The sequence below is a fragment of the Photinus pyralis genome, unplaced genomic scaffold (assembly GCF_008802855.1).
Source record: "Photinus pyralis isolate 1611_PpyrPB1 unplaced genomic scaffold, Ppyr1.3 Ppyr1.4_LG2, whole genome shotgun sequence".
Lineage (NCBI taxonomy): Eukaryota > Metazoa > Arthropoda > Insecta > Coleoptera > Lampyridae > Photinus > Photinus pyralis.
The window spans coordinates 9,616,802-9,643,134 of record NW_022170403.1 but is presented as its reverse complement, the minus strand read 5'-3'; the positions used below and the strand labels follow the sequence as shown (position 1 = coordinate 9,643,134).

General features: G+C 36.8%; 1 protein-coding gene across 1 annotated transcript in view; it reads left to right on the top strand.

Annotated features, from left to right (window-relative positions):
- LOC116163198 overlaps positions 1–26,333 on the top strand; it is an 85,592-nt gene that overhangs the window by 43,683 nt on the left and 15,576 nt on the right. The window contains exon 2 of the mRNA XM_031477053.1: positions 24,602–24,654. Within this exon, the coding sequence (XP_031332913.1) occupies positions 24,602–24,654 (53 nt within the window). The remainder of the gene's footprint in view (positions 1–24,601; positions 24,655–26,333) is intronic.

Sequence of the window (26,333 nt, the reverse complement as noted above, 5' to 3'; positions counted from 1 at the left end):
GCGAAACGTTTTAAAAGATAATCGCCAGATAATGATGCATTAGGTAAAATAGTGTGCTGGAGACTTTCCCCTATTCGTATCTCGACCAATTATGACCGAATTGCTAACATTTTTATTTCCGAAGGTATTTAAATCGAAATACGAATATAAGTAAAACTAACGACGTTTGCAAATATTGTCTTGCGCATGCGCAATGCCAACTTTCTTATTTACAAAAGCATTTAAATGAAATTTGATGCTCGCCACTTGGTGGTGACCTTGGAAAGTAGACCACGGTGACGTGCTAAGTGGGGGTAACCTTGGGAAGTAGGTAAAGGTAAAGGTCAAAGAGCAAACTGTGATGATCGGATTTTTTTGGTGTCAAATTACATTTCCAGGGAAAATGACCCCATTTTGAGGTATCAAATTACATCTCTAATTCGATTTCGAAGATTCTAACTATCGAAAAATTAAGCATGTCGATTATACAAACATGTATGGTTGTGCGATGATACTCCTGTATGGTGCAATGGTGTGGTTTCAAGAATTTAAGATGTGATCTGTGACATATTATAATTCTTTTATATCAATTAGTTGTTGATCTAGCGATAAATTTTTTCGAGCGCCTCTGTTCATATCTCAATCAGACAAACCCATATACGGCTTTAACGTGTACTGAAAGAAAAGAGGAATTTAATCCGGTTTTCTCACAGTAAAGGAATTAATTTTCGATGGAAATTACTAGAATTCTATCTTCTGTCAAATTAGTTCACCATGAATAAGATGATAAGAGCAAAAAGTACGTTGTAATCCTCCCCTACTCAAGCCTAAACCATTGCGCTTTCTATTCACATTTAGAAATTATTATCCCGTAAAAGGTGTTCGCATAGCTTCTTTTTAAAGTAAGAGGTTTCGACCGGACCGTCTGCTTATGCTTTATCTCTCAAAGATACGTCAAAAAACACCCGAAATATACTTTTACAATCGTACAAAGCTTCATATCAAATCGTAAATAAGACTACCCCCAGATTTATACGTCTGAATCGCAAGAAATGAAAGTATCTTCTTCTTTTAAATAAACAATCTGTACAAAAGAAACAGAAAATAATGAAAGATCCTTCTCATCGTGCTGATACCCAGTTCCAAAAGGAATTATAATAAAGCGGACCCTATACGTTGTCGAGTGCTCAGTTATAATTTAGATCAGTGGCGTAAATTATTATAGTTAATTAATCAAACACCAAATGATGGATGAAATTAAACCCTCCCAATTGGTGGGAAACATCATAAAATTTCTTGAGGGATGCTTAGGGGTGGAAACCAAATAATTATACAGTTGTATGTTTTCATTAGGATCGGCAATTGCCTGGGGATAATATAAATGTTTCACAATTAGTTGCTTGTTGTACTACCCTGTTTAACGTTTCTATTCAAATTTATAGGTACTTAATCGAATTGTGTGCTGTAGAAGGCTATGTTTATGTAAACGTCAAAGAAATTCCGTAACAAAATTACCTCCGTTTATGAAGAACATGCAGGGCACGGTTCGATCTTGAAATTAAATTAATGGGATAATATTGCTATGTAAATAACGTTATGTGGTGGTTTCTGTTGGTATTTGAACCTATTGTAGTGGGGATCACCCAGTATAATCTAAATTTCAATTTTTTGTGGGATAAATGTGGTTGTTAATTTGAATTCGATTAAAAATTCGATCATATTCTCGACTTAGTGTTGAAAACACTTATAAGATTCTAGTTTCGAAGTTTATATGTAACGTTTATAATATGTAACTGTTGAATATTACAAGGCTAGGGTGAGGAAGCGAGAGCAGATTTCAAATGCGACAACCACAGTCCGTAAGAGTGAATCACTAGTGGTTTGGGATCTTCTCGGCAGTGGTAAGATATATAGCATATTGCCCACACGTCACTTATAATATTAATAGTAGGTATATATTACGAGCATGGAATGACGCTTATTTACGAGCTGCTAGCCAGATTATAATTTTGCAGTGTCTGTTCGCCCGTCCGTCGGTCCGTGAACAGGATATCTCGAAAACGAGTCGACCGATTAAGTTAAAATTTTGCAGGTGGATTCTTTATCAAAGTTGTAGATCGGAGTTCGTGAACTGGTAATGTAGGCCAAAAATAAGGAAAGCCCTTTTGACGTCTCTGTTAGCTAAGATTTAAAAACTGAATTGCATGAAATACGCAATGCGAAAAGCTGAATCTAATTGTTTCAATATTCACAGTGCCCTATTCGTATCTCGGCCATTTATAAATGAAATGATGCACTGTTGTTTTTAAAAATCGACTCTACATGAACAACTAAGTATGGGCTCATATTTTTTTGTTCAATTGCTTCCATGGTTACGGAGCTATGATTATTATAGATTTTCAATTAAAAAAATTACATCTTAATTCCCCATTTTTCAAGATTTATGCTTAAGAAGATGTTCATAGTCTTTCTTGAATTCCGCACTTTCGCAATCTACGTTTAAATAAATTTCGAGTCCGTTCTAAGATTTCAGGTGTCAGGCAGAAAGTCATCTAAAGTTGTAGGGTGCGGTGGACATTACTTTACCTTTATAAAACACCACAAGGGTGCTGGTCAAAACTGGGCACCGAACAGGCCAATTGACCGCTCATCCGGTGTTTCACGTATTGCATTGGAGAACGTCTGATCTTAAATGCCATGTGTTAGATGACTTCCAGCTGAGTAGAACGTATAAATGATAGGTTCGTGAACTCGTTTTAGCATGTCATAAGAAAACGGTATTTCATCGATGGAACTGTTTTAATGCTCGTTATGCGAAAGGTACATTCAAAAACCTATTAATAAATGGGTTTCGGATTGCGACATAGGTCAAAGAAAGATATGTAAGATTAAACATATTGCAAAACCTCGAAAAGATATCAAAAATTCTCCATTCACGTAAATACGTTATATATAATAATATATAATTTCGGCAATTTTTACTCGATGGCTTTAGATTTGACACCTCAGAGCAACAATTTTTCGAAAAGTCAACATTGCAACGACAGTATTATCCACGGCCGTGACAAGCAGACGTCCCTTAATTCTCTCTGGAGGTGTTACCATTGTATAAAATCCCCTTTATATTTTCCTCTGTGCCGACCGCCTTTCCGCATGCCTTGGAAGTGTGGTTTATTTAGGGTTCCACCTATGGTGACATCCAACATCCCATTTTCTTTCCTCACTCTAAATGTTACCTGCGGAACCCTTCTTTCTGCATTTGTTTTCTCCCTCCCCCTTCTTTACGCTATCCACTTGGCAATGGACCGTTTAGTGAACATTGTGGTACGCCACTTTTTATTACATTCTTGGGTCCTTCTTCTTTCCGTGTATTCTTGGTCCTGTCGCTAGTTCTCAATTTTGGGTACCCCCTCTTCTCATTTCCCCCGCCAATATTTTCCTCTCTTCTATACAGGTTGTAACGGGATAGGGTCGAAGACTTGCATAAAATAAAATTGAACCTCTACAACACAAAGATTCTAATATGGCAATGAATTGGTAATTTACCTACGGCTAGCTCAGTATAATAATTAGTGTTCAAACCCCTTACCTTGCAAAAGTTTGGCCTCTCCTCTTAAAATCTGTTCAAAATCCCTCATCTCTTAATCACGTCCATGCCAAATTTGAACATTATCTAAATATTCTTTACCACTTAATGAATGATTTGTACATTCTACTGTTTAAAAATATACAACCCCTTCTCAATGCTACGCAAAATTTTAATCCAACCAAAGGAATTATATCAGCGAAATTAAATGCAAATCTCAATCAATGAAACAAAATACCCTAATCCTTTGCTTGGATTCGATTTTTATCTATAAGTACAATACAAAATCTGTTCATACAAATACATTTCATTGGTCGATTCCTTTAAGAATATCAATATTACTTCAAACAAATGTAATATGCAAATTCCTAACAATAATCGATCACTACTTTATAGTAGTGAGTTGGTAATATACTCTTCTAGTTACAATTGGTCTTATCTCTCTCAAGAGGATGCCGCTCTCCTTAGAAATGTGGAAACTCTTTAATGTACAGTTGACTCCGTGATGAATGTAAAACAAGAATGCCCATACGTAGTGTAGATTCAAATAAACCGGTTTAATGTTTGCGAAAGAAAAACTAGAAATTATAATTTCCCGCATGCCGTTAAACACAAATAAATGAATAAATAAATAAAGGTTTATTGATAGTTTCTAATGTGGGAGAACTACACCTGGAAATGGACTGATATTAAATTCGCCAATATTATTTATACAAATTATGCACAAAGCTTTTGCTCTCCTACGGGATGTTTCAGAAGTTTTACAGACACGAACATGTTCCTTCGCGTAATTTTATCAATTGTAAATACTCCGTCTGGCCCGAATTCGGCTACTAAATCCGAATTTTAAGAGGCCACGACACTTTATCCGAAGTTAAACTGCTATTTCTTTACTACTATTCGGATAGATTTCACTCAATAAAATGCCCGTTCTAGTTCTTGAAATCGCATACGAATCTTTTCACATACGTGGTTGCTCCAAAATTATGAAAAGCTCGTATTCGTAACCCCACTACGAATTCAACTTCCGCGTACTTAGCGTAGTACGTGAGCGCTTAAGAAAATTTCGCGCGAAAAGAATTCTCACACCCAAATGGTAAAGTAGAAGTAGAAAGTCTGCCGAAAAACCCGGTCTCTCTATGCTTATCTCACACTGCACATGTTTATCGCCAGATTTACTTTCGTTCACGTTCACTATAAAGCGGTACATGTGCAAATGTTCTTACTTTTTTAAATTCTAAAGCGATCACCCGATGCGAGGTAGCTTTTTGGTCTCTGGTCTCGCCAGCCCTGTTACGAGATCGGCTAGTTACCCTAGCATCGCATTAGATCTTGTGGGGTGCATGGCATCTCGAGGTCTCCTTCTTTAACAACGGATTGCTATTATAATTTTTACCTCGCCTGTGCTTCCAAGAGCGTGGAAGCTCTAAGTCTGCAAACTTACAAAAAGCTTCTATACCAGCAAAACTGACTGTTTTGTAACAAACAACGCCCACGCCACGATTAACGTCTTCCCCTTCGATGTAAAAAGAAACTTCCTTTCCCATTTCCGTTCCTCCTTTAACAAAAATATTGCGTCTGCGAACGGAGTGACGTCTGCTACTCCGGCGAAAACACGTGCTTATCTTGAAACTAATTAGCGATAATGACTCTTATCGCAAACGCCCGAAGATAACTTTTAGAATAATAATAATCTCAATGTTTTAACACGTAAATCAGACTAAACAAAGCGATCAATTAAACAAAATGAACAACATTAAGTAGTAGTATCTCGAATTCAAATGATATGAACGGATTTGCGTTTAATATAAAAATTAGCGACCACATTTTTACGTTTTGAAGATAACCTAAACTACACATACAAGAAATTACTGTGGGTGGTGACACCAAACGAAACGTCCGCATGGCATAGTGTACACAACAATATATATTTAGAGAGGACCCGGTGCAAAAAAACAATGTTTACAGCTCAAGGATTTAGCGATAATGCTGGTTTATTAGGTAATAACGATTGCTTCGTTCGGGAAAGCGTGAACCAAAGGATATGTCTGCACTAATAAACCGCTGCTGAACTAACGAGGATATTGCCATTTTTGCTTTGAAATTATTTCGTATCTGTATACACGACTGATTCTAAAGCGAATCCTGTGTTGCCTATTGTATTAATTAATTGCCTAGCTTTGTACTCCCGAGATCCAACCGCCATTGAATCGGACTATTCTGTAAATTTATGTTACCTTCTGTCATAATGTAATTTTTTTTTGTTAACAAAGTTATGCATTTGAAATAATAGCAAAACTTTCAGATGATTCATTTCTCTTCCGTTTTCAATTCTCGTCCATTACTCACGTTTATTACACTTGCAGGAAACTTCGCTTTTTCCCATTTGTGAACAAAACGATTAGCATTTTCCATTTGCAAGTTTATGTTCACTTTTAACCACCCGCTTTAAACTTACAATCGACTTATTGTTACGCGCCCGAATAATCCTAGTTGTTAGAGTGACTGAATTGAAAGTTATTGTCTGCGAGACCCGGAGAGCCTATTTTTTTCCATTATATACACGTCTCCTCAATGAAGATAAATGACAACTGCTTTGGTTTAGTTGATGTATGCATTACTGCCGCATTAAAGGAATGAACAGTCATGTTGCTCACAAAGGCATTCATAACTTTGACGTATCTGAAATCACCATGACATCCATCCTAAACAATGCCAGAGAGAAGCCAAACCTATACGTGTTGAATTCTCCATTCTCGCATTGTGGGCTTAGTTTACAAGCCAAAAATGTCTCCATTATGAAATTTGTAAATATCTAAAAGATCGATTGTAAATGTAAGAAACATATGCCCGACTGTAGGACAATTGGCGCCCACAATAAAACTCTTTGATCGGAACTAGTCGTATATAGTGTAGTACAAACCCAAAAAAAATTCTATAAATTGTGAAACTGGGCCCAATTTGGGAATTGTCATGAAACAATTTAAACATTGACTATTTTTTCCAACTATTCGATTCCATTACCGAAATCGATCGATTTATAGAAGCATCCCTTTGAACGATATCCGTAAATTATGAACTTAAGTAATTACTTTCAGCTTTCTGAGTACCTAATAAATGCAGGAATAACACTATAGTACAAATATAATGCTGAAAACCCCAAAGTTCTACGATATACGTTGCCGAGATCTCGATCGATTTAGAAGAAGCTTAAAATGCGCCAGAACAGTTAGTGAAACTATAAGCTCCTTTTTGAGAATTGAAAATGCGCTAAAAGCGGAGAAGTTAAAACTGAGGGTATGTCTCAATTAAAGAGGAAGTTTTACGTCTTCCCCATATAACTCACAATCAGTGCAATAGGCGAGCTTTAGTAAAATAATCATTCGAATTTGTATGAATAGTTTCAAAAGCAATAGAAGCAACGATAACTAATAAAAAAAAACAATTGGCAGTTTTAGTAAATTAATAATATTATTTACGGTCAAATGTAATGACCGAAACGATCTTTCGCCTTGTTTGTTATACGAGAGGAATTATAGATTAAAGCAACGGGCTCGAGTATCAAATAACGGAAAATATACAAACGAAAAACCATTAACGAACTTATGAAAGCGAAATCCATCCATTAAGGACATTGCGTTTGGTAACCCTATTCAATATGTACATTATTTTAAAAGGTTTTCCAAAGCAAAACTTTGCAAACAATTTCCATTATAACACAAGCGAAAATTTTGTCGGCCCTTGAGAACTCTTCCCAATCGAATGCTACGTAGAAATCTACGATGATTAACAAACGTTCGGTTGATTACTTCGATTTCACCAAATTAGAAAACCAACCGGACCTTAAAACTCAAGACTCGTAATTAGGTATTAAAAGGTCAGGTTTTAAGGTATGATCAAGATTCGAGTTTTTCCTTTCAATACTTTCTGTCTCATACTTAAAGATTCATGAAAATACACGTAGCAAGTTTTCTCAACAATTCTAGAATTCCGATTTCTAGACTATAGGCAGTCTCCAGGTTTGAAATTGGAGGGGCGGGGTTGCCGTGTAACTCAATTTATTTGAATCCTTTTGTTCAGTGATAGGATTAATTTTTAATTACATTACAAGCCCGTCTAATTAAACGAAACTTGCAAATTTTCACGACTCCACCACTTTTTGAGAGGAAAATTCTACGGAAAAGAGAAAACCTCCACCAGTAGCGATGCATCTAAGGGTGGTAGTTAGACGTTCGCGAGCAGATATAGCACTTCTCATGATTGTGTTCTTTTTATCAATGTAGGGAGTCACTAATTTAAGAAGCTCCCTTCAACATTCTTCCCCCATCCGTAAGTAATTTCGACAATCGTCAGGTTGTGAACCTTAGATGGGAATACTGGTTTCTTTGTAACAACCAATTTTTTCAAATTTCTAAATCCGATGTCCTCTGTTTTTGGTGGAAATCCAAACGTTATCTCACGGAGTTTCGACGAAATTAATTACCTTTGAACTCTATCTGCCTTAATCTGTGATCAGATAAAGCATAAAAACAAGAGAAAGAGGTATTTACGGCACGGCATGTAAACTGCGAGAATAAAATTAGCGTTTGACACGTCGAGCCACTCGAATACTAGGAATTGCAACAAAATTTACTTAACGACAAACAGTAATTCAAGTTACGTTGGAAAGCAAGAGCAAAGTTTTTATCGACACAAGTTTTCGGCATAAACGGTAATTCACAAAGAGAATTGTTAACGTCAACTTATGGCAGTAATTCAACGGTTAACAATAATGTCTTCAATTGGTAATACTTGCAATTACAACAGGAACAGTACTTCGGGTCTGCGGTAAATAATTTCTATGTAGGACATGAGTATCTAATAATTATATCATGTGACTGGCTTCCATCAAAATGGCGGTCAAGTAATTTTCCCAAGACTGTGGCAATTAAATTCTTTGTATTCTGCTCAACTTGCATACAAAGTAGAACAAACATAAAACCACAGAGAGAAAAAAACGGAAGAAAAGAAGCTCTAAAAAAATATACGATGTTAATTGAAATGTTGCGTAGCATAAAACACTTACCCTAGCATGGTAAAACTTGTATAAAGGGTGTTCATTTGAAAACTTTCCACCACGGATTTATCGAAAACCACTGATTAAAGGAACAAACACCGAAACTTTTTAACCAAAAACTACTTCACCCCCTTTCACCCTCTGCCCACAGGTTCATTCCCTTAAAAATTTTAAATGGCAAGTGGTATCGAGTAATAGCTTGTTTGAATGGTTTTTCGAAGTCCTTTATTTTGACGTTTGGTTTTTTAGAATCGGTCGTTTCAGTGGCGGATTTATACAGGCACACTAGGCATGTGCCTAGGGGCGGCAGCCTTAGATGGCGGCATTTTTTGCACTATATTTATTTTAGGTAACATGTTAAGTTTTAAAATAACTCCCGTAACAAGTTACAAATGCCAAAAATCTTTAATTAAAATTATGAAATAAATTGGAATTGGTAGATAGTTTAAACAAACTGTAACTGTAAGAAAGATAATCGACAATACAGGTTTTGACGTGTGTGAAAACTTAATCTTAGTATACTGTATTTCTATTCTTTTCAAGTAATAATTTGATTTTTATTACCATCTTAAAATTTATTGAAGTTTAAAGATTATTTTGGGGCGTATATCTTTCGGTGTGCCTCCCTAATGTTGTGTATTCAATTTAATTTATAGTTGGCCGAAACACTAGGGTTGCTAGGCATTAAATATATCTAAAAAAAAATTAATAAAACCTCAACATATAATTTATAAAACTGAATGCTTCTTTCTAAGCATTTAAACGTAATAGCCACACGACCAATAAATCCCTTGAAAAGGGCAAACAAAGATGTCGAGTAAAAAAATAGCGTTTCTGTATAAATGATTTACAAGTAACGAACACTAAGCAATAATTAATCTTCAACGAGTATGTACAGCTTTACGCAAGCGGAATTTGCATGACCTCCAGCGTAGAATAAGAAACTATGAAATATCGTCGATAACATCGATGTAAACCTAGCCGAGCTTATGGAGAAAATATACAGATGGCGTAAAAGGTACTAAATGAATATTAAATGACGACAATATTAAATGGAAAAGTTGTTAACATAAGTAGTACGTGTACCTCGGTGGTAGAGCGTTGTGATATACAGCCGTAGGTCGGGTGTTCAACCCTGGGCTGAGGCAAGAATTGTACATCAGTCGCAGAGATGGGAATTTCCTTAGGTCAGTTTCGAGCATTCTGTCGCCTACTACGAATTAGGTTTTCCTGCAGTTTTCCTAATTCGTAAGGTAAATACCGGAGTAGTATAGAACAACTTAAGACCTTCTGCAGGGGCACTTCTAAAAAGCATTAATCGGACCACTCTCTGTAATTGGGCGAAGCCTGTTGACGACCCAGAACAAAAGAGGTACCTATCATAATAAATAAATCAATACGTATGTATTATAAATTAGGGGCACTGTAGAGTTTGTGAAATATATACGTTTGGTGGTTCTAATATATGTCTTCCGTGGATGATGAAATATTGGGGCAAGTTATATATACGTTCAAAAAGTACTATATATCGACCAAAAATTAATATTTTAAAATAAGTATATTTTACAGGTGACACAAACGGCGCCCCATAGGCTGGGATACCAGCAAATGCAACACTTCCACTGGTATAAATTAAAGCGACTGCCTCAACAGCTTTTCCTAAAATCAGCAAAAATTACATTAGATTCCAAAATGGCAAAACCTTTTACAATTTAAATTATAACCAAAATTAAAGTGCGATTTCATTTTTTCTTTTCCTTTAGTATCTCCGCTTCATCCGCTTCTCACCTCTTCACATCTCTTCCAGCACCTCACTCCTGCGTCACCCTGTCCTTTTCACCTCCTGGCAACATGTGTTCTCTTTTTATCCCCCCCCCCCCCTATAAAAATTTCTTCTTATTCTTCTTCTTGTTATTAGATTTACTACTACTACCTAGTGCGATTTCTATCTTCACTCTTTCTTGTTTATTTTATTCCCCGACGCTATCCTTACCTTTTCAATTTTGAATTCTTCGTCTACTATACAATTTGGTGTCTTTCCGTTTAGTCCTAATACCCCCCCCCTCTCCGTTCATCTGTTGCGAAAATCCAAACCTCATCTCCTATCTCGTATTCTGCCTGCCCCTTTCCGTTTCTTCCACTTTCTAGTTACCACTCGATCTCCTCTCTTTCATCTCCTTCAACCTCTTCGATAGCTTTTTCTTTTTCCTGTTTTCCTTTTATAACTTGCTAAAATGTTGTTCCTATTTTGCTATAGTATTTCCCTCCTACTGGCTCTATTTTTCTTTTTTGCTTGATTTGCTCTTCGCATTCCTTCTGTTTCTCTATCATTTTTTATTTGTATTTTTGTTTGTACCTTTTTTCGTTCTCTCCCGATTTCTCTTATATTCTTTGTTTCTCCATCATGTTTCCAAAATCTATTTCTCGCTTCTGTACGCTCTCTGTCTTACCACTACTTCCTTTTCCTCTCCCCCACCGCCTGTTCAGTTATTTGCTTCCACGTTGTTGCTTTTTTATGTTATGACAGTCCTCCTCTGTACTCCCTCCTATTTCCCCTTCTTGTTCCTCTAATTTCCCTCTATACAGCTGCTCCACCGTGTTTCTTGTCCATAACTGTTTTCCTTTCGTCTTTGCATCTTTTCATTTCTTGATCCTCTTATCTTCCCTTTGGACTCAATTCCATCAGTTGGTGAACCTCTATCTCTACAACAAGGGCTAGAAATAGCACAACTGTCATAGGGGAGTAAAATATGTATCAACTGACTCTAGTATTTTTTTGTACTCCGTGCACTAAATCAACGTGTTTTGTGTTCATTTAAGGGACTAAAGTGCGGGACAAAAAGTGACAGTACACACTGAATTGTCAAACACAATATAATGGTTACCTGTATTGTACATATTTATTCTTGCTCTATATTTTACACTTATACCGTTTTTCATAAATCTTTTTGAATTTGGAAGGCAGTAAGTTTCTTTATAGCTTGTTCTTCAGAGTTTTAAACGATCATTTATCGTTATACGGTCACAATTTGACATTACCAAGTATGTTGATCCTACAATCAACCAAATTTGTTCTGTCAAATGTGCACTTTAACTTTGAAATTGCCGTAGCTGATACCGGAGTACAAAAAAATAGCGTATATACCCCAGGACTAAAGTGCATTCTAATCCCTCAATCTGCACCCTCGGGATTAAAACACACACTTTAGTCCCTTGGTACATAATATACTATTATAAACCCTGTAACGTTTTTATTTCCATTTAACATTTACGATATTTAAAATTTCCATTTAATACCTGATGCGCCATCTGTATATTTTCTCTATAAGCTCGTATAAGTTAGATCAATGCATTGAACTGTATACTCTCTAACTGGAACGGCATCGATAACCAAAATCGCGTGCCGCCTAACGTAGGCTGTCGTAGGTATCCTCATCCTTGTTTGGCACGTTGTTTGTATAATCATCTTTGTCTGGCACATTGTTTTGTAAAACGCATAAACGCCACGCAAGTGCAACACGATTCGGTATACCTACCTCTACCTATCTCTCTTGTCACGGCTCCTTCGCATCGTTTGTTTACGGGCGATGCCATTCCAGTTACGAGTATCTAGTTCAATGGATCAATGTTATCTATGTTATTTCATAGTTTCGTATTCTACCGCTAGAGGTCATGCAAATTCCCTATTTTAAATTTGCCCCCTTCTCTTCTTAACGCTTGCATGATTGCTTCGTGTTCGTTACTTGTAAATTGACTACACAAATATTTGTACGTGACATTTCTGTCTGCTTTTTTGAAAGATTTATTGGTTACACACTTCTGTGAAGTTCTTTGCTTCATAAAATATGCTTATTTCGGGTATAATTTACAAGTGCTTAAGCCTCATCGTAGGGCAAGTGCCAAGTTTTGCGCAGTATTCCAATTAACATCGTATTTTTTCTTCCATTTCTTCTCTCTTTGGTTTGCTGCTTGTTCTATATTGCTTTCTACATTGAACTTTACGCAATATAACGAACGACATCGACCTCCTGACCGCCATTTTGATGAAAGCAGGTCATATATTACTTTTGACCTAGATAGAAATTATGTACCTTGAAGACCTGCTCCTGCTTCAACTGCAAGCATTACGATATCCTTTGGAACATTATTGTTCACTGTTGAATTTCTTCGATAAGTTACAACTCCCATTTCGACACCGATACTTTCGAGTTTGTGTTGTGTTTTGCTGTTGCGAAGAATTTGCTTGTGATAAGTTAACTACGTTTGAAATCAATTAGTTTTTCTTTTATTGAATAGAAAACTAGATATTTATTTTTGCTTTGTAAAGTTGCTTTCTTGAGATAACGTTTTTGTGTCTGTGGTTTGCCGTTTATACAGAGAACTCAAAAATTCTGCTTTTGCTTTTTAACGTAACTTGAATTAGTGTTTGATTACGATTTCAGTACTCGAGTTGCTCGACGTGTCAAACGGTAATTTATCATCGCAAATTTATATGCCGTACTATTCTAATTCCCCCTCCTTCTTCTCGATTTATTTATTGTCCCTCTTGTTCTAGGCCCTCAACAGGCTTACGTCCAATTACAGAGTGACCCGCCTAATGATTTTTAGAGGTTCCCCTGCAGAAGTTGTTCTATACTACTCCGGTATTTACCTTACAAATTAGGAAAACTGCAGGTAAACCTAATTCGGAGTGGCCGGCAGAATGCTCGAAACTGATCTAAGGAAATTCCCATCTCTCCCACAAATGAAAAATTCTCCTCAGCCCTGGTTCGAACACCCGACCTCCGGATTTATAGCCCAACGATCTACCACTGAGCTAAGCCGGTTATTGGCAGGCAGTACCCTTCTGAATTCAGACGGTTGCGGCCAGAGTTCAAAGATAAGATTTTAATTTCGTCGAAACTCCGTGAGATGTCGTTTGTGCATACTACCTTTCAATATTTGTAGTTAATATTTTTATTTGGATCATTTAATCATATTCTCTTTGAATTTAATACATTGCCGTTTCCCTATGGTACGTTCTATCTGAGACACAGAAGACACACTTCATGGCGTTATACGGTTATCATTTCCAATGTCTCCAATGGTTGCATTGTTTGCAAAATCTGTGAATTTTTTTGATATATAATGTGTTCTACAAGTGTAAATATACCTACCCCAAAGGTACTTACGAGACAGTCCTCGTATATTAATTATTATACTTTCTCGAAAAATCTGATCTTTGAAATTATTCATCAATAGTCGAATGTTTAATTATCACCTCTGGTTCCTCTGGTGTAAACTGACCCAGTTCTGAAATAAACCACACTATTTGTGTATATTGCGGTGTTGGACGCATTCGCGTTTAATTTGTTGGCAAAGACTAAAAGAACTACATACGCCATTGAGCAAACCTCATTTTTTGCAATGTTCCGCCCCATTACTTTTAGCACATAAAACATTAACTAAGCGAAGGTAGTGCGAGGGTCCAAAACTGGATATTAGTCGACATCCGCACCGGCTTTTTAGCGCCATAAAGCCTCTCGTAAATTATGAAATGTACCGCACTAGCATTTCCCACTCAAGATTTAAATCCGCGTCTTGAGATGGAAATTGATTAGAAGTTCATTTGAGGAAACTATCCACTAATTCTATTGCTGCGCTTGCTAATTAATTTCTCGGCTAACTTATTTAGAACTTAATTTTAATCGAGCGAGACTTTCGAAAACAATACCTACCTACGTCAGAGATTTCTCATCCGAATTGCCTTTCGAACCGAAAAATAGTAAAAGTTTTAACAGTCGTAAAAGCGAATGGAAAAAAGAATGACGGTAAAAGGCGGACATTAATCATTCAGCGATGTGGAATGATGGACTGAGAAATGGAGATTTAACTTGTACCAAATTTCGGTGACGTACCTTTTTATGTCTTGACAAGGATCCCTTTTCGGAATTACGAAATGGGGCGTGGGTATCTTAAACGAACGAGCGTCTTCCGTATAAATTTTCTGTTTGGAATTATGGACTGCTCTCTAAGTTCGTTATGAGAAAATACCTAAGTTTGCCCCTCTACCTGGAAATACAAGGGGGAAAGCCGTCTGTTCCCGTGTAAAATTTGAATAATAAATTTTTGCTAGAATAGTTTCGCTCATAATTACGAATTAGGGCGTGATTTTTGTTGGGCCTTTTCGTGTTTTTTTCGCGTAACAATGTGCATCGAGGGAATTTAAATTTCAGGAAGAGAATGTAATTTGAAGTTTACAAGAATCTGCACAAATTTTTTTCGGATTTAAGTATGGCAATTTGTGGCTTTTTACTTCTTTTTGTAAGATGCTTCAAGCTGTATTCATTACATGGGAGCCGTGTATCCAACAACTAACTGGCACACAACAGAGCAGACGGAGAAAATATGCTTGTTTCTAATTTTAGCTTTTCATATTGTACACCAGGTAAATTCCCTTGCCAAATGCGGCGAGCGCTTTTACAAAAGTTTCAGATTATGTGCAATTTGATTTCCTCCCAGTTTACTGTATCTTTTTATTTTGTATCTTCTTACCAGCATCTAAAGCTTTTGAATTAGGTACTAATAATACTAATAATATTTCGCCACCCCTTCCGATGCCAGCTCCATGTACCTTCTGTTTCCTCGTGAATTCTCTCTTTGTCGGTACACTTGCAAACCTTATGCCCTTTTTGTGCGTTATTCATCAAACCATCCGAATCCTCTTCTTTCATAATATTCTTTTCATTGCTTTTACCATTTCTCTTTTCTGTTCGTCCTCGTTGACAAACATTCTTTCACCAATTCACCTTCTTAATCTCTCCTTTCCTGAAGTCTTACCTCCCTGTGTCCCGACTCACCACTTTTATTTGCTCCTCTAGTTTGGTGTCTCCGTTTAGTCCCAGTACTCATTTCATATAACCTTCTTTGTATTTTTCTAGTTCGTCCCATTCCTTCCATCCAATCAGAAAGAAGTTTTCTTGAGATTTCTTGGTCTCGTGTTTAAATTTCAATTCCCCAATTCCCCGCACCTGTATCATCGCCCCTTCTCCTTTGTTTCTCTTAATTCCCTTGTTTGTAGGTTTGCCCCATTACTTAGTTTCTAGTGGTATCTTAAATATTTAAATTCTCCGACTTCCTCGACCCTTTCCTATCTCCATTTCTGTTCTATTTGCATTTTCCCAACACCTCTCCAATTTCCCCATCATTTCCTTTATCTGTTTTTCCTATGTTGCCATTATTACTATGTCATCAGCGTATGCCACTTTCTTCTGTCCAATACGATTCCTCCACTTTGACTGTGCCTGTGTTAATATTTCCTCCATTTCCCTCCATATTTCTTATCTAAATGTTAAATAAGGTTGGGTTAAATGGACATCCTCGTCTCAGTCCCTTTATTCGCCAGAGCACTTCAGAATCCTTCCCTCCTATCCTTACCCAACTTTTTCCCTCTTCATATCTCCTTTTGATTTTGTTCTTTATTAATATCTATTTTCCCATTCTCCATCATTCTCCATCATTTTTATTTTTTTTCCCATTTTACTCTGCCAAACGCTACCTTTAAATCCATGAAAAACCCTATCACCTTTCCACCTTTTTCCAATTCTTTTTCAACAAGTCTGTGTAGTAGGTACACAATGGATGCTTCCGCTTCCTTTTCTGAATCCAATTTATGTTTCCCCTTCTTATTGTAACCTTTTATTCAACACCATTGCATACTTTTCGTACGCATTCGTCATTATTGTGATTCCCCTATAATTCCCCCTACAGTCTCTGTACCCTCTTTTTTAAATCATCACTATTACTTCTTCCTTACATTCTTCCAGTAGTACTCCTTTCCGTATTTGTTTATTAGATTCTTCAGCTTCTCCTTGATACTGTCTGTGGCGAAAGTCTATGCCTCATTTCTTATTTCATGTCTTTCTGCCGCTTTTCCTTTATGGGGTCTTTTTAATAGCAGCTCAATCTCTTCTCTTGATACCTCGTCTCCTTCTACCTCCTCGTTTTCTTTATCATACCCTCTTTGTCTTACTTTTCTTGTAGTACTTTCATAAAGTGCCGCTTCCAGCCCTCTATTGGTATTTCTCTCCCACTTATTAAGATTTTTCTTTTTCCCCTGTTCACCATTTTCCAAAAGTCCTCTGTTCTTCCCTGATTTGTTCTTCATATTCTTTCAGTTTCTGTATCTTTTTTTTCTTACATTTTCTTTTGTACTGCTTTCTTGTTCTCTCAACACCTTATCCTCTACTGATCTCTCACTTTCCTGCTTTGACTTATCATTGTTCTGGATCGGTTTCCCTCTGTCCCACCACTCCTCTCTTTTATCGCTCCTTCCATTTTCCTTCGCTGCTTCCTCGTCATTGCTCTTTTTAACACTCTTCTTTATAATTGCTCACTTCTCTGAGCTTTCTTCTATTTTTTTTTCTGAATTACCGACCTCCCTCGTCCTCCTATGTGTGTAATGTCCGTCCTTATCTCTGCGCTATTGCATCCATTTTCTCTGTCCGTCCGTCTGTCCGTCCGAAGCTTAACTACTCCTACAGTTTTCAATATATTTGGGTCGTTTTTTATTCTTCATCTTCATGTTACTCCCTTCCATCTGCTGCCACCTGACATCTGCTTATACTGAACCAAAGATTTTGAAATATTACAAATTCTTGAGGCTTCACCTGTGCTTCTATCTTTCAGAATCCGCTATTGCATGTTTGAGCTTAACTTAAATAAAAATTGGCTTTGGCTAGCACAGATACCACCTCCGCATGGGCGATTCTGCTCTTTTATGTCTGAGAATATGAGTACCACATCCATTCAGCCGTTTAGCCGGAAATAAGAGTGCAGACAGACCGAGGAACCGACGGATCCGCAGATCGACAGACCGACAGACCGATCGACATCATTGAGACAGAACGTTTATTTAATGACGTAGTAGTTTATGTAATAGTTTTTACATCTACATATCCTGAATGGATTGATTTCAGGTTAAAATCTTGCAAGCGAACAATGTTTTGTCCTGTGGTCCTGAAGCGACAGTCTAAAGCACGTTGGGGAAACCTAGGTACGTGGCTTTAAGTTTCAACTCGGAACCATCAAAGTATGGTTAATAAAATAAAATAAAACAAAATAAAATAAAATAAAATAAAATAAAATAAAATAAAATAAAATAAAATAAAATAAAATAAAATAAAATAAAATAAAATAAAATAAAATAAAAAAATAAAATAAAATGAAATAAAATAAAATAAAATAAAATAAAATAAAATAAAATAAAATAAAATAAAATAAAATAAAATAAAACAAAACAAAACAAAACAAAACAAAACAAAACAAAACAAAATAAAATAAAATAAAATAAAATAAAATAAAATAAAATAAAATCAAATCAAATGAAATAAAATAAAGTAAAATAAAATAAAATTTATGGGAGAGACAACTGAATATTGTTTCAAACCCACATATACAACGAGCGACAAACACAGACGGACGGACAGACAGTCCAAATGATGCAAATTTAATCAGTTAGTTCCTTGACCATATTGTCTACCTATTACTCAAACAAGAATTGGGAAATTCGAAACCGTTCGTGAGTTATCATGTACACTGATGGACGGACGGTCGGACGGACGAACAGAAAGTTCAAAATCATGAACAAACCGGGCCTAAATTGCGGGTTGAATTTTCATTTTCGTGTTTTAACAATTTTTTATTTGAAACATGAATTTTACAGTTTAACTTGGACGACGATTGAACCTTGAATCATGTTTTTTTTCGATTAGTGCACTGAAAGCAAATCTGAACATGGAGACTTGAATTTAAAACAAGGAATTTGAATCCTGGAGAAGAGAGAGACACATATACTTATAAAACCAAGGTGACTCCCACACTGGTAAGTGCTGACAGAAGTGATTATTTCTTTCTCTCAAACAATCCTACGCCCCCTTCTTTTGACCGCGATCTAATGTAGAAAAAAAAACGCGCGCTCGGGGGGTTCGAACCCACGTCATCACAATCGAAAGGCGGCGGCCTTGCGGTTGCGCTAAATTACGCTTATAAATCGAAAAAACTAATAAGTATAATTAGCAGTAATCATAAATTCATTTTATTTACTGCGAAGCTATTAAATACGGTTTACATGTGTGCAATGTTAATGCAATATTTTCTTTAAAATATACAAATAGGCTTTAAATAATTGTGAGCTAGGCGAACGTGCCGAGCCGGCCGAGCATTAGCCTGACCACCATAAAATATAGAAGCGACCTCTATATTCCGTGGTATGAGATTTTACTTCGGCCCAAAACATACAATGCATATCTTGCGACAAGAAGTAGTCACTTCAAAAAATTCAAATAAAAAAATCCTGCCCCTTGACACATAAACGTGAAGTTTGAACCCTTAATTAATACAGGTTGAACAAATATTAATAGTGGGTTGTACCACAAACAAAAATCAAATTGCGACCAAACAAATGAATGAAGGACCCTCGATTTGCTGATCTATCTTGGGGTTTGAGAGAGGGGGTACTGTGAAATTAAACCCCCAACGCAAACATTCATATCGGTTTCTAAAACCTTTAACTTCTGTGGTAGGTATATTATAATATTAACCAGAACCGTGTGCACTTACAACGTAAATATTGAGGATGGCGAGTTGCAAAGTGAAAACCTTCAATTTCCTAGGGATAATTGCAGTGGTTACAATTTACATTAATTAAACAGCGAACGGTTGCCTGAAAGATTAATTAGCTCCAATAACGTTCTCAAAGATTTTAATTGGTTTGCAAAATTAAACCGCAGCGATCTAATAGATAGCAAACATTTATTCGGGATAACGCGATACCGTCGAGCGTGGATTGATGTGTTTGATTTTCCTCGGGCTTCCGACGTTCGTTACCGAAAATTAACTTGCGGATTAGATTAGTTGATCAATACGTTACGTTTAATTGTTACAATATCGTGACATAATACGGCAAACATTGAATCTTGGGTTCCTGTCAACAACGTATAGTGTGATCAGTTAGTCGGTGATCTGACGGTCAGCGTAAGAATCATTTTTGCTTTCTACCCGTTTATGTGTATGTGTATTAGCACAGTAAAATCGGCTTTTAGTGAGTGGGGGAACATCGTATGCTTAACCCTCTTTAAAGGAACAATCTTCAGGGGTCTCCGAATAGCTTTTAACACTATGAAAGTTTTTAGTGCCCAAGAGCCTTCTCTTTCAGGCAGTAATCATTAAGAGACACGATCTTAAGAGCTATCAGACATTTTATGATCCTCGAGGATATCAGATCTTTGGGGTCTTTTGAATGTTTAGGATCTTGAAACCACTATAACTATTAGTTCTACCTTACTTTACTTCACTTGACTTCACCGGACTGCACTGTACCTCACACCTCACACCTCACTCACCCCACCTCACCTCACCTCACCTCACCTCACCTCACCTCACCTCACCGCACTGCACCGCACCGCACCATCACGTCACTTCACTTCTCTTTACCGTGGAGGAAAGCACTCATTACAGTTCCAATTCTTCGCTGTATCTGTTTCTTTTTAGCGCATTTCCACAAAAATTTAAAAAAAATGCGCTATTGTGGCCACTTTGTCCGTCCGTCCGTCCGCTCGTTTTAAGACGCTACTAGTTTTTTATCTTAAGAGCTATTGTTCTACTTTTCTCGCTATTTGGTTCGTTATGGTGTCGAGTCTTGTACCAAGGAAGGAATTTTTTCTGTACCGCTTACAAAAAAAGTTATTGTAAAAAAAACATAAAACCGTTTTTTACATGTTCCATAATTTTACACTTTTGCCGTTTATTAACGATCCTAGATATCGTTTATAATTTTGAATTGCTATCTGTCGTCTGCCTGTTAGTCTGTCCGTCTGTTCCTTTGTCTGTCTGTCCCTCTATCTGTCCGTGTGAACGATAACTTTGTTTAGAAATGTCCGATCGCTTTTACATCTCCGTTAGTTATGAACTGAATTGCATGAAATTCAATATGGGCATAGCTTTAGCCCTATAATACGCAATGCCAAAAGTTGAGTTGAATCGATTCAAAATTCACAGTGCCCTTTTCGCATCTCGACCATTTATAAACCGAATTGCAAACTTTTTTAATTATAAAAGTATAAATGAAATTTGATACATAGCCACTTGTAATAAACGCAAATTTAACGCCAGTTTCCAAATTTGGTTTTGCGCATGCGCATTGCTAACTTTCTTATTTATGGAGGGATTTAAATGAAATTCGATACATAGCCACAACAGGAACAAAGGAAAATCTAACGTCAGCTTCAAAATTTAGGTTTGCGCAGGCGCAGTTCCAACTTTCTTATTTAGAAAAGCATTGAATTGAAACTCTTCTTATAAACTGAAATTGAAGTAGCCCGTCAAAAATGGATTGCACATGTGCAACGCTATCTTTCATATTTGTGGCCGGATTTTTACAATTTTAACAAAAGTTGCATCTTACAAATAGGAAATGAATGCAAGTGGAAATACGCTTTATGTAAATAGTTTACGATTACTTTTTAACTTGTCCATTTCGTGCCCACTACGGGACGGTGCGTAAACAATACGAACAAGTTAAAAAGTAATCGTAAACGATTTACATAAAGCGCATTTCCACTTGCATTCATTTCCCATTTGTAAGATGCAACTTCTGTTAAAATCGTAAAAATCCGCCCACAAATATGAAAGATAGCGTTGCACATGGGCAATCCATTGTTGACGTGCTACTTCAATTTCAGTTTATGAGAAGAATTTCATTTCAATGCTTTTCTAAATCAGTAAGTTGGAGCTGCGCATGCGCAAACCTAAATTTTAAAACTAATGTTAGATTTTCTTTTGTTCCAAGCGCCTAAGTATCAAATTTCACTTAAATAGTTCCATAGATAAAAAAGTTGGCACGGCGCATGCGCAAAACCAAATTTTGAAATTGGCGTTTGATTTTCCTTTATTCGAAGTGCTTATGTATCAAATTTCGTTTAAATTCTTTCATAAATAAAAAAGTTGGCACTGCGCATGCGCAAAACCAAATTTTGAAATTGGCGTTTGATTTTCCTTTATTCGAAGTGCTTCTGTATCAAATTTCGTTAAAATTCTTCCATAAATAAAAAAGTTGGCACTGCGCATGCGCAAAACCAAATTTTGAAATTGGCGTTTGATTTTCCTTTATCCCAAGTGCCTATGTATCAAATTTCGTTTAAATTCTTCCATAAATAAAAAAGTTGGCACTGCGCATGCGCAAAACCAAATTTTGAAATTGGCGTTTGATTTTCCTTTATTCCAAGTGCCTATGTATCAAATTTCATTCAAATACTTTTATAAGTAAAAAAGTTTGCAATTCGGTTTATAAATGGTCGAGATGCGAAAAGGGCACTGTGAATTTTGAATCGATTCGATTCAACTTTTGGCATTGCGTATTATATGGCTAAAGCTATGCCCATATTGAATTTCATGCAATTCAGTTCATAACTAACGGAGATGTAAAAGCGATCGAACATTTCTAAACAAAGTTATCGTTCACACGGACAGATAGATGGACAGACAGACAAAGGAACAGACGGACAGACCAACAGGCAGACGACAGATAGCAATGCAAAATTATAAACGATCTCTAGGATCGTTAATAAACGGCAAAAGTGTAAAATTATGGAACATGTAAAAAACGGTTTTTTGTTTTTTTTACAATAACTTTTTTTGTAAGCGGTACAGAAAAAATTCCTTCCTTGGTACAAGACTCGACACCATAACGAACCAAATAGCGAAAAAAGTAGAACAATAGCTCTTAAGATAAAAAACTAGTAGCGTCGCAAAGTTAGCGGACGGACGGACGGACGGACGGACGGACAAAGTGGCCACAATAGCGCATTTTTTATTTATTTTTGTGGAAATGCGCTAAAAAGAGGACCCTCCAACTTTTCTTCTGTTTAGTATGGGGATTTGTTGGTATGATAATAATCCACGTTAATACTTACCGCTTGCATTATCAGCTGCTCTTTGTGGCATTTCTTGCGTCTCTTATACAAAAGTCTATTATGATTTTTAATAGAAATGTTTGATTTTTGTATTTCCCTTTTTTCTTTTCATTTTGTTGCCGTACCTATTTATTTCTCTTATATATGTCTTATACTACACTTTTTCCATTTTAGTTTTCTTCTTGGTGTGTTTTTTGTACTATAATTAATTATGCTAAAACCTTATGGTGGTGTTCTGGAAATAGAGATGGCTATGGAACTGTCGTATATCGCCAGACTGTAAAAAAATTACTAACGTCCAAATTTTATTATTGTAAACGTCCTGTATTCTGTGCTGTAAAATTCCTCCGTTAGATGCCCCCTGTCCTTTGAATTTAACACCCTTCTTATTTCTTCACTTGCTTAGTGACGCCCCTTGTCTCTATAAAGACAGGAATTCGTAATTCAAAAGGAAACTTTTCCCAGATTCTTCCTGAGACCTTCCCATATTAATCACCGACCATCTTCTCACAATATCCAAGAGTAGAAACGCCACGGCTTTTTCAACAAATCTGTACGAAACTGGGAAATACACACGAGTGTACTTGGAAGCAACGTAGTGCAAATTTCAGGCCCACGAGCGTTTTGGATATTTTCGCGTAGGTATTTACAATATGCAAAATCTATATACATCTTTCGAAAAAATGTGTAAATTGACAATAATTTATTTAGTGACACTAAAAATTGTTGGATAAAGATCAAGAACGACGCAAGGAGATACTGATAGGAAGAAGATTTTGGTTGGACCACAGTGACAGACAAATACGATTAGAAAGTATAGTGTTTTGCATAACGAGTGTTGAAACCCATACTTTTCGCAAAAGTGCGAATTTAGTGCAGAAAAAAACTAAAAGCACTGAGGAAGCCGAATATTGCGATAACCGCTAAACAAAGCGTCCACCCCTATAACTCTACATTTTCGCATCTTTGGTGTATTTATGGCTGATTACCAACTGAGAGTCAATTATGTCTGCATGTATCTACGTAATATGAGGGATGAAAACCTCAAGGGGGGTAAACGTTGTAGCCGACGCACGGAAAAGTCATAAAGCCGCACCGAGTATGAAGCGAAGTAAGCTGGTTTTAAACGTTTTCCTCTTAGAAAGGGGTGTGATGAAATTAGGAGGCTGTAATGAACCAAAAGACATAATTTTACACAGCGTACTTAGTACCCCTTCTCTTGCGTATGGGCGTGCAAGTTCTTCGCAATTTAGGTACATAAATCGCGCGGAAGATATCCAATTATGAGAAAAATTATAGGGCACGACATTTGCAGGCGTCCCTTAAAGTTCTCGAACTTCCAACTTTACCGCGTAATTTTTTAATGCCCGAAGCGTTTTCCTTTCATGTTTGGTACGTAATCGGCGAGCTGGCTCCGTGAGAAATCGTCGCTGTTATTTTAACCTTGTTTGTCTCTTCCCCAAACTATAAAGCTCCCTTTTTTATTGTTATTGTAGCGAACGTATATTGCGCTCAATGCAAATTTGAATCGCGAAAACACATCTGCCATTCCTCCACTTTGGAACATACATTTCGATTTTCGTCACGAGCGCTATTTTTATGTCCCTCGTCTTTTGCATATGCTCCACTTCAATCGAAATGGATCCGCTTAATCTTGCCCACGTTCATTACACCCCCAGTCTCACTAAAACTTTAAAAAGTCGATCAAAACGTAACGTACCGTAAAAATCTATAGGCTTTGTAAGAGGATAACGACTTCAATTTCCTTACAAAAATGGAATAAATTTAAAGTAAATTAACATTAAAAATCTGGCTAATAAAATTCTTCCTACTTCTGTTTTATCTACGTCATTAACCCTTATAATTAAATTTCGACAAATGAAGTTATCGCGATGGAATAGGGAAGTCAGTTCCCAATTTTCCGACCCTGTATCGAAGCCTGACGGTGCAATTTAAATTTTTAAAGAAAAGGGCATATGTTATCGTCGCGACAGAGATTACACCATTTTCTAAGGGTAATTTTTTTTTCAGGTTACCTCGGGAATTCCAGAGTCGTGCTCAACCACTACGATGTGTCGACGCAGGTAAGCGCCTTTTTCTCTTATTTTTAAATACGGGCGCGGTGGTAAAGGAAACGCTTTTAAATATAATTATTTTCAACGTTACAACGGTATAGGGGAGCGAGATAAGCTGGAATTTTAATTAGTTTCGCACGTGCCGTTATTTGTATATCTGTAATTGGAATAATTATGGTTCCAGTATAATGGATGTTTTGATTATTCTTGTTTTCGTTTGGGGATTACATTAAATAAAGTTCGTTAAAACGAATTGTGGGTAAATAATTTTGGTGTTTATGGCGGATAATTTATTTGGGATCGTTTGGATTTTGTTTACTGTTTACTGTTCATTTTAGTTGGTTAATTGAAAGCTGAATGGACGTTCATGTAAAATCTCTACGATTTAGCAATAAATTAAGGATTATTACTTTGACACCACCGTTAAATCGGAGTAAATTAGGTGTACTGTTCACCCTATCTGACAGTTTCTTTGTTATTCACATAGATCATTCAATCTTCCTAAGATCTTTTTAAATGTTTTAGAAGCTTCAGAGATTTTAGAGCATTGAACACATTTAGAAGCTTCACGTTTTTCAGATTTTCCAAGAGTTTTACCCCTCGCCGCGGGGTTAATTCCATTCCAAAAAGTTTATTTTTCTATCAATTTTGACGGTGAATAACGCATCGGATGCCGCAAATTTTCCCCTCTGAAAATACCTATCTAGGAATTCTTAAAAAATTATAACGAAAAAATGATCAAAGTCCTCGTGTGAGATCGAAGGGACTTCAGCGCATTTTTGTGTGGCAGATCAGTGTTTTATTAGCCAATATTGACTCCACCATCAATAAGATCTTGCCGAAAGCTACCACGTTCACTTTGTCGGTACCATTTTCTTACTTACCGTGCACTCGCAATTCGCGTTTGAAGTTTTGACTCCACCATCAGTAAAATCCTTTGGGGGTTACCATATTCCCTTTGTCGACACCCACTTCTGATCACCCGCAACAATTCGGATTTGAAGTTTCGACTCCACCATCAGTAAGATCTTGTCGGGGGTTACCACATTCCCTTTGTCGATACACAGTTCCGACGTCCCGTTCATTCCTAATTCACATTTTGGTAGATTTTGCTAAAATACCGGCATAAAATCGTATTCAACTTTTGGGTACTTCACATAGCTCGACCTTCTATTAGGGACACGAGCAAGAGAGACCGCGATTCGCGCTGTAAGAAACTTTTGGGCGCCCAAAGTCGACTACCCCTCGAAGCGCGCCGCGCAAAAGGTGGTTTATTTCGCCCCTAGGAAAAAAAACTAAATTCCGCCACGCAGGAGTTGTGCGCGTTGACAAGATCTTCCCGACGACACCAATTTGAAAACAATCGGAGAAAAACTGTAGAAGAAGATAGATAAAAACTGAAAAATCTCCAGGTTAGTATAATACGCTCGGGGATGGCGTCCAGATGTCGTCGACTCCAAATCTGGTAGCCCCATCCCTAACGTTCTTAATTACACGGCCCCGATAGTTACATGTACACTCCTTGTCTTTTTACAAGCGTTTTTCTACGGGCGCGCATTTACTGCCAGCCAGCCAGCCAGCCAAAGTGAGATTAAAAGCTACTTTTTACAAAAAAAATTTTTTGCAAAAATGCGCTAAAAAGTCTATGCGCCCATGAATCGTTAACCTAAAAAATTCGTATAAATTAA